The 10871-nt window shown below is 32.7% G+C and overlaps 1 protein-coding gene across 1 annotated transcript in view; it reads left to right on the plus strand.

Moving 5' to 3' along the window:
- The window catches only part of LOC143251816 (XK-related protein 4-like), a 28691-nt gene extending 18104 nt beyond the window's left edge, over positions 1 to 10587 (plus strand). Inside the window, exons 3-4 of the mRNA XM_076503056.1 lie at positions 2932 to 3203; positions 8959 to 10587. Coding sequence (XP_076359171.1) covers positions 2932 to 3203; positions 8959 to 9566 — 880 coding nt within the window. The 3' untranslated portion in view covers positions 9567 to 10587. The remainder of the gene's footprint in view (positions 1 to 2931; positions 3204 to 8958) is intronic.
- Positions 10588 to 10871: the final 284 nt, after the last annotated feature.

A 10871-nucleotide genomic window follows, 5' to 3' on the forward strand; every position in this document is an offset into this window, starting at 1 on the left:
GACGTTACCAAATAGAAAATTGTAGTTATTTTATCTGAACTTGACAGGTGAAGTGTTGTACGGTCTACAATATAATTCTGACGTTACCAAATAGAAAATTGTAGTTATTTTATCTGAACTTGACAGGTGAAATGTTGTACGGTCTACAATATAATTCTGACGTTACCAAATAGAAAATTGTAGTTATTTTATCTGAACTTGACAGGTGAAATGTTGTACGGTCTACAATATAATTCTGACGTTACCAAATAGAAAATTGTAGTTATTTTATCTGAACTTGACATGTGAAATGTTGTACGGTCTACAATATAATTCTGACGTTACCAAATAGAAAATTGTAGTTATCTTATCTGAACTTGACAGGTGAAGTGTTGTACGGTCTAAACTATAATTCTGACATTACCAAATAGAAAATTGTAGTTATCTTATCTGAACTTGACAGGTGAAGTGTTGTACGGTCTAAACTATAATTCTGACATTACCAAATAGAAAATTGTAGTTATTTTATCTGAACTTGACATGTGAAATGTTGTACGGTGTAAACTATAATTCTGACATTACCAAATAGAAAATTGTAGTTATCTTATCTGAACTTGACAGGTGAAGTGTTGTACGGTCTAAACTATAATTCTGACATTACCAAATAGAAAATTGTAGTTATTTTATCTGAACTTGACAGGTGAAGTGTTGTACGGTCTAAACTATAATTCTGACATTACCAAATAGAAAATTGTAGTTATTTTATCTGAACTTGACAGGTGAAGTGTTGTACGGTCTAAACTATAATTCTGACGTTACCAAATAGAAAATTGTAGTTATTTTATCTGAACTTGACAGGTGAAGTGTTGTACGGTCTAAACTATAATTCTGACGTTACCAAATAGAAAATTGTAGTTATTTTATCTGAACTTGACAGGTGAAGTGTTGTACGGTCTAAACTATAATTCTGACGTTACCAAATAGAAAATTGTAGTTATTTTATCTGAACTTGACAGGTGAAATGTTGTACGGTCTAAACTATAATTCTGACATTACCAAATAGAAAATTGTAGTTATTTTATCTGAACTTGACAGGTGAAGTGTTGTACGGTCTAAACTATAATTCTGACGTTACCAAATAGAAAATTGTAGTTATTTTATCTGAACTTGACATGTGAAATGTTGTACGGTCTAAACTATAATTCTGACATTACCAAATAGAAAATTGTAGTTATTTTATCTGAACTTGACAGGTGAAGTGTTGTACGGTCTAAACTATAATTCTGACATTACCAAATAGAAAATTGTAGTTATCTTATCTGAACTTGACAGGTGAAGTGTTGTACGGTCTAAACTATAATTCTGACATTACCAAATAGAAAATTGTAGTTATTTTATCTGAACTTGACAGGTGAAGTGTTGTACGGTCTAAACTATAATTCTGACATTACCAAATAGAAAATTGTAGTTATTTTATCTGAACTTGACAGGTGAAGTGTTGTACGGTCTAAACTATAATTCTGACGTTACCAAATAGAAAATTGTAGTTATCTTATCTGAACTTGACAGGTGAAGTGTTGTACGGTCTAAACTATAATTCTGACGTTACCAAATAGAAAATTGTAGTTATTTTATCTGAACTTGACATGTGAAATGTTGTACGGTCTAAACTATAATTCTGACATTACCAAATAGAAAATTGTAGTTATTTTATCTGAACTTGACAGGTGAAGTGTTGTACGGTCTAAACTATAATTCTGACGTTACCAAATAGAAAATTGTAGTTATCTTATCTGAACTTGACAGGTGAAGTGTTGTACGGTCTAAACTATAATTCTGACGTTACCAAATAGAAAATTGTAGTTATTTTATCTGAACTTGACAGGTGAAATGTTGTACGGTCTAAACTATAATTCTGACGTTACCAAATAGAAAATTGTAGTTATCTTATCTGAACTTGACAGGTGAAGTGTTGTACGGTCTAAACTATAATTCGTTTATCCAAGGATAAACAAGTTTTTTACAATTAAACCTATATTAAACCTACATGTTGTTGTCTACATGTTTCGTTTTATTCAAAAATCTGCATTTGTTTCTTTGTGCTCACGCATTTTTATTTTTATTTTAATATCCGAAATTATGTATGGATCACACGTATCAGTGATTATATTATGTATGGATCACACGTATCAGTGATTATATTATGTATGGATCACACGTATCAGTTATTATATTATGTATGGATCACACGTATCAGTTATTATATTATGTATGGATCACACGTATCAGTTATTATATTATGTATGGATCACACGTATCAGTTATTATATTTCATTGTATGAAAAGCTCTCTCGTGTCTCATAATACGAACTCATCGGAGAATACCAAAAGCTCACTTCATTTACACTAAACAAACAACAGCTTTGTTTATACGCTGATCTTTCACACCAGATGGCAGTCAATCTGACAATACACCTACATAACGTTTTACTATTAAACTCTAAACATTACTAAGATTGTATCATGCTTGTATTACATTTATTTCTCTATTACAACATAAAAATGTTACAGATTATTTTATGAGTAATTTCAGGGAAAACACAAATATTACAATACTTTGTGTGGCACGCTGATGAAAGTTGTTTATTGTGCAACAAAGAGCGACACAACGAGCTAAATGTACTGTGTCCATTAAAGTTATTTTTAGTTTCTAACTTATCGCTGAACCACCAGGGGGAGAGGGCATTTTATGAGGTTATAAAGCAAATATTTTCAACACAATGTAACCATTATAGTATTATTTTAATATAATGGGTCTTTCATTATGAATTTTTTTTTATAGAAATACTACATTGAATTGTATGGAACTTCAATTCCAGGTATGTATTTCACGTGTTAGAACACGGTCTATACCTTTCTTACTATAATTATTTTGTATCTTTCTGCATGTAGATACGTTGACTTACTTAAATACGGGCTCAGAAGTCGACAGTTCAACAAACAAAAGCAGCGTAGGAAGTTTGAGTGGCACTTCAACGTTGGACACAAACCACCAATCAGAGTAGAGCAATTGAATGACGTCAATTATCATCACCTGATGATTGAAGAAGACCGAGACACCGCCTTTCTTGCTTTGTTGGAAAGTTTTATGGAATCAGCACCTCAACTTGTGTTACAGATCTATATTTTAGCTGAACGAGAATCGCCTGCTTCGTTTCTTACAGGTAACCTTGACTGCTTCGTTTCTTACAGGTAACCTTGACTGCTTCGTTTCTTACAGGTAACCTTGACTGCTTCGTTTCTTACAGGTAACCTTGACTGCTAAGTTTCCTTAACAAGTTTTACATTGTTCTCATAAAGTCTCTGTTGGATGTTTTTCAGATTCGTATAAGAAAATTTTGTATTTATGTTGTTTCATAAAAAATAAACTATCTGACCCGTGTTTACTCCCATTAGGTTCATTTTAGTAACTGTTAGTTTTATCAGTTAGTACTAGGTTTACCAGTTCCTGTTAGTAGTTGTCGCAACTACTTAGTTTTGTCAGTTACTCTTGATATTATAAGTTACTGGTTCCTTTTCTCAGTTATTATTGATTTTATCAGCTCCTACTGACTTTATCAGTTACTGTTGATTTTCTCAACTCCTGTTAACTTTATCAGTTACTGTTGGTTTTGTCTGTTACTTTATCAGTTACTGTTGATTTTCTCAGCTCCTGTTGACTTTATCAGTTACTGTTGGTTTTGTCTGTTACTTTATCAGTTACTGTTGATTTTCTCAACTCCTGTTCACTTTATCAGTTACTGTTGATTTTGTCTGTTACTTTATCAGTTACTGTTGATTTTCTCAACTCCTGTTCACTTTATCAGTTACTGTTGATTTTGTCTGTTACTTTATCAGTTACTGTTGATTTTGTCTGTTACTTTATCAGTTACTGTTGATTTTCTCAACTCCTGTTCACTTTATCAGTTACTGTTGGTTTTATCTGTTACTTTATCAGTTACTGTTGGTTTTATCTGTTACTTTATCAGTTACTGTTGATTTTGTCTGTTACTTTATCAGTTACTGTTGATTTTCTCAACTCCTGTTCACTTTATCAGTTACTGTTGGTTTTATCTGTTACTTTATCAGTTACTGTTGATTTTCTCAACTCCTGTTCACTTTATCAGTTACTGTTGGTTTTATCACACCTAAGTATATCAAAATATTTTCTTGTATGTTATTAAGGAAAACTACTCAAACTGCGATACGTTAATTAATTCTGTCTAATTACTGACTGAATCAAGTGCTTCATGTGTGCTGAATATTTATTCATATTTTAACAATAAAAACTGAATCATGGTGTAATATAACAGTATCACAAGATCTTATTTCCATAAAAACTGGGTCATGTAATAATATAACAGTATCACAAGATCTTATTTCCATAAAAACTGAGTCATGTAATAATATAACAGTATCACAAGACCTTATTTCCATATAAACTGGGTCATGTAATAATATAACGGTATCACAAGATCTTATTTCCATATAAACTGGGTCATGTAATAATATAACAGTATCACAAGATCTTATTTCCATAAAAACTGAGTCATGTAATAATATAACAGTATCACAAGACCTTATTTCCATATAAACTGGGTCATGTAATAATATAACAGTATCACGAGACCATATTTCTATATAAACTGGGTCATGTAATAATATAACAGTATCACAAGATCTTATTTCCATAAAAACTGAGTCATGTAATAATATAACAGTATCACAAGACCTTATTTCCATATAAACTGGGTCATGTAATAATATAACAGTATCACAAGATCTTATTTCCATAAAAACTAGGTCATGTAATAATATAACAGTATCACAAGATCTTATTTCCATAAAAACTGAGTCATGTAATAATATAACAGTATCACAAGACCTTATTTCCATATAAACTGGGTCATGTAATAATATAACAGTATCACAAGATCTTATTTCTATATAAACTGAGTCATGTAATAATATAACAGTATCACAAAACCTTATTGCCATATAAACTGGGTCATGTAATAATATAACAGTATCACGAGACCATATTTCTATATAAACTGGGTCATGTAATAATATAACAGTATCACAAGACCTTATTTCTATATAAACTGAGTCATGTAATGATATAACAGTATCACAAAACCTTATTTCCATATAAACTGGGTCATGTAATAATATAACAGTATCACAAGACCTTATTTCCATATAAACTGGGTCATGTAATAATATAACAGTATCACAAGATCTTATTTCCATAAAAACTGAGTCATGTAATAATATAACAGTATCACAAGACCTTATTTCCATATAAACTGGGTCATGTAATAATATAACAGTATCACAAGATCTTATTTCCATAAAAACTAGGTCATGTAATAATATAACAGTATCACAAGATCTTATTTCCATAAAAACTGAGTCATGTAATAATATAACAGTATCACAAGACCTCATTTCCATATAAACTGGGTCATGTAATAATATAACAGTATCACAAGATCTTATTTCTATATAAACTGAGTCATGTAATAATATAACAGTATCACAAGACCTTATTTCCATATAAACTGGGTCATGTAATAATATAACAGTATCACAAGACCTTATTTCTATATAAACTGAGTCATGTAATAATATAACAGTGTCACAAAACCTTATTTCCATATAAACTAGGTCATGTAATAATATAACAGTATCACAAGATCTTATTTCTATATAAACTGAGTCATGTAATAATATAACAGTGTCACAAAACCTTATTTCCATATAAACTGGGTCATGTAATAATATAACAGTATCACAAGACCTTATTTCCATATCAACTGAGTCATGTAATAATATAACAGTATCACAAGATCTTATTTCCATATAAACTAGGTCATGTAATAATATAACAGTATCACAAGATCTTATTTCCATATACACTGGGTCATGTAATAATATAACAGTATCACAAGACCTTATTTCTATATAAACTGAGTCATGTAATAATATAACAGTATCACAAGACCTTATTTCCATATAAACTAGGTCATGTAATAATATAACAGTATCACAAGATCTTATTTCTATATAAACTGAGTCATGTAATAATATAACAGTATCACAAAACCTTATTTCCATATAAACTGGGTCATGTAATAATATAACAGTATCACGAGACCATATTTCTATATAAACTGGGTCATGTAATAATATAACAGTATCACAAGACCTTATTTCTATATAAACTGAGTCATGTAATGATATAACAGTATCACAAAACCTTATTTCCATATAAACTGAGTCATGTAATAATATAACAGTATCACAAGACCTTATTTCCATATAAACTGGGTCATGTAATAATATAACAGTATCACAAGACCTTATTTCCATATAAACTGGGTCATGTAATAATATAACAGTGTCACAAAACCTTATTTCCATATAAACTGGGTCATGTAATAATATAACAGTATCACAAGACCTTATTTCCATATCAACTGAGTCATGTAATAATATAACAGTATCACGAGACCTTATTTCCATATAAACTGGGTCATGTAATAATATAACAGTATCACAAGATCTTATTTCCATATAAACTAGGTCATGTAATAATATAACAGTATCACAAGATCTTATTTCCATATACACTGGGTCATGTAATAATATAACAGTATCACAAGACCTTATTTCTATATAAACTGAGTCATGTAATAATATAACAGTATCACAAGACCTTATTTCCATATAAACTAGGTCATGTAATAATATAACAGTATCACAAGATCTTATTTCTATATAAACTGAGTCATGTAATAATATAACAGTGTCACAAAACCTTATTTCCATATAAACTGGGTCATGTAATAATATAACAGTATCACAAGACCTTATTTCCATATCAACTGAGTCATGTAATAATATAACAGTATCACGAAACCTTATTTCCATATAAACTGGGTCATGTAATAATATAACAGTATCACAAGATCTTATTTCCATATAAACTAGGTCATGTAATAATATAACAGTATCACAAGATCTTATTTCCATATACACTGGGTCATGTAATAATATAACAGTATCACAAGACCTTATTTCTATATAAACTGAGTCATGTAATAATATAACAGTATCACAAGACCTTATTTCCATATAAACTGGGTCATGTAATAATATAACAGTATCACAAGACCTTATTTCCATATAAACTGGGTCATGTAATAATATAACAGTATCACGAGACCTTATTTCCAAATAAACTGAGTCATGTAATAATATAACAGTATCACAAGATCTTATTTCCATATAAACTAGCTAATTTAGGATGTTTCTTTTTTATTATTTATTCTAAATATTCTTTAAAACATTAGTCTTAGAGAGTGACTGTGTATTTTGTTCATGATAAACCTATATTTTCAAGGTTAGTTGGGTTCATAATATTTTGTGTTAACTTCAAAAAATGTGCTATTTGTTCTCTGCCCACCAAGGGTATCGAGTTGGGTTCATAAGCTTAAACTGGTTAGCCCACTACTTCGTTTAATCTTATCTGCTGCATGTAAAGTTATTTTCTCGGAGCTGCTAGAATATGTTAAAGCTGTTAATTTCAGGAGTGGAAAGTATCTATTTCAGATGTCAATGTGGTATCCAGTTACAGAGAACTAATAAATATTGTTTTAAATTAATAAAAGTATTCGGTTATCAAATTCTGGCATGAAAACGTTACTGATTTTATTGGTCTATTTTTTCATTCCTGGCATTTTAACTTTTCTCAAAATTTCACTCTCAATCATCTTAACAAACGAACATGGCAGGGGTTTAGTTTAGAGAAATCTGAAGAATTCTCTCTCCAACTGGGATAGTCAGGAACCTTGTGGTTCCTCTTCGTCCTCTTTCGTGAAAGATTATTGAAATTAGCAGGGGGTTTTGTTTTTCTTTTATCTTGACTCTGTTTTGGGTGTAGGAGTGAGGTTGGTCATAATATTGATGAGCGAGACAAAGGTAGCACCGGAGAAACCAGCCAGACCAGATACCGAAAAGCAGATGTCATGAGGTTGGTCATAATATTGATGAGCGAGACAAAGGTAGCACCGGAGAAACCAGCCAGACCAGATACCGAAAAGCAGATGTCATAAGGTTGGTCATAATATTGATGAGCGAGACAAAGGTAGCACCGGAGAAACCAGCCAGACCAGATACCGAAAAGCAGATGTCATGAGGTTGGTCATAATATTGATGAGCGAGACAAAGGTAGCACCGGAGAAACCAGCCAGACCAGATACCGAAAAGCAGATGTCATGAGGTTGGTCATAATATTGATGAGCGAGACAAAGGTAGCACCGGAGAAACCAGCCAGACCAGATACCGAAAAGCAGATGTCAAAGTAAATATGAACATATACGCGAAACGACCCGATTCAGGGCTGGGCAATATGATGCCTTGGCTGGGATCTAAAGATCCAATGCCTGAGATTTGGATGTGGAGGGAAACAAGAGTGTTCCGAGAAAACCCACTTTCACAGGACAGGCGCCGAAAGATTTACCTGTCCTGTGCCCGAGACCTGAAAAAGAAATACATATTATATACGTAAGGTTTGTCCTTTATATACTTTGTTGTGTGATTTGAGATTGCTGAAATATGTTGTATGTTGAAATATATTTTGTTGGTGCACTGGCTAATTTACATAGTGATGCAGTTTGTTTGCTTCTGTGTTCTGCTTTTAAATAATATTTGTATGACATTTCTATTAGTCTGTTTCCAAGAGTTGGTAAGTTACTGATTTGGTGTAAGTTTACTGGTGTGTATGATGCTCTTAGTATTTTATTTTGTTGTACTTGGATTTTTCTGTAGTGTGTTATTTGACATATTATATGTGACTTGACATCCATACTCTATTAACGGACGGATGTGAACGTTGTATATCTTAACATAATCCTACCTCTATTGGTTTTATAGTTTGCCTGCAGGTGGCCTCAGTGGCGTCGTCACTCTTTGAGCTATCTTGGGCCTTAGCATTCTACCAACGCGCTCTGCGCCGATCAGTTCTAGACAAAAAGAACATGACTCGAACTGGAACTGCTATTCAATTCCTGTGGCGTTTTTGTACCATCGGGGCCCGTGTGTTTGCCCTGGCATTGTTTGCATCAGAGTACAAACTGTGGACGATACCAGTGTGTGTAGGTCATTGGGGCGTTATGACCGTATGGATAATGCACCAACGTACTCACTTCTGTGATGACGAGACAGGAAAGAGGGGTCATTGTGAAGAGTACTTGTTCAACATGGTCATTGGTGTGGTTTACATCTTCTGCTTCTTGAACGTGAAGGATGGACCCACGCGCTACAAAGTCACTCTATATTATACCATCGTTTTTATGGAGAATTTTATTCTGATAGTACTGTGGTACGTACACACAGATCCAACTTTATGGTATCACCTACCTGCCTTTATTGGCATTTTTACAAGCTCACTAATGGGTGTAAGTATCATGGCGATCTATTATTGTTTCTGTCATCCCAATGGAAAACTTCCACAAAAAGACCGTCAGGCACGTTGCTGTTAATACTAAAAACCAAAAGAAACCAGACAACAATCACATGATGACAGTCTATAACTGCTTCTGTCATCGTAATGGAAACCTTCCAGAAAAGACCGTCAGGCACGTTGCTGTTAATACTAAAAACCAAAAGAAACCAGACAACAATCACATGATGACAGTCTATAACTGCTTCTGTCATCGTAATGGAAACCTTCCAGAAAAGACCGTCAGGCACGTTGCTGTTAATATTAAAAACCAAAAGAAACCAGACAACAATCACATGATGACAGTCTATAACTGCTTCTGTCATCGTAATGGAAACCTTCCAGAAAAGACCGTCAGGCACGTTGCTGTTAATATTAAAAACCAAAAGAAACCAGACAACAATCACATGATGACAGTCTGTAACTGCTTCTGTCATCGTAATGGAAACCTTCCAGAAAAGACCGTCAGGCACGTTGCTGTTAATATTAAAAACCAAAAGAAGCCAGACAACAATCACATGATGACAGTCTATAACTGCTTCTGTCATCGTAATGGAAACCTTCCAGAAAAGACCGTCAGGCACGTTGCTGTTAATACTAAAAACCAAAAGAAGCCAGACAACAATCACATGATGACAGTCTACAATGCTTCTGTCATCACAGTGGAAACCTTCCATAATAAAGACCGTGAGGCACGTTACTACTGATATAATCAACCATCTCTCAAGTACTGCTGAGTTCGACCCAATCTAAAGTCATGAAATGACTGTGATAATCTGTATTGTCTTAATCTACTTTCTTTAATATTTTTCTATCAAGTGATGGACAGTTCGAAAGACGTTGTATTTATATCTTTTTTTTCTAGACATTCGTACCGGTTTGTATTGATAAGTGTATACAGTTCTATGTTTGGTGTTGTAATGAGGAAGATAACAAGAGAAATACGAAATCATCACTTGTCCAGCTAGTGTTCGTTAAAACTGTAATTTCAAACCAACAACTTCAAAGTTATTAAGTTTCCTCTGATATGTATATGTCCAACTAAACATTTACCACTAAAATTTCAATCGTTTTTAGTCCCTAAATAGGTTATAAATAAAATCGGATCGAGTTCTGCTCTTCGTACAAAAAAATTAGCATAAGAACTGTATTATGAAGCCAAAACAAAAAGACAACACACCATCATCAGTGGAGATGATTTGGATAATTATGCAAATAAGATGAATAAAACGACTCAGATTTGTTCTTTTCTTATGGAATTAAGCACAGAGCTACATAATGAGTTATGCATGCTCTAACCACCACAGGTATCGAAATCAAAATTCTAGCGGTGCCACTGAGAGGA

The sequence above is a fragment of the Tachypleus tridentatus genome, chromosome 6 (assembly GCF_004210375.1).
Source record: "Tachypleus tridentatus isolate NWPU-2018 chromosome 6, ASM421037v1, whole genome shotgun sequence".
NCBI lineage: Eukaryota > Metazoa > Arthropoda > Merostomata > Xiphosura > Limulidae > Tachypleus > Tachypleus tridentatus.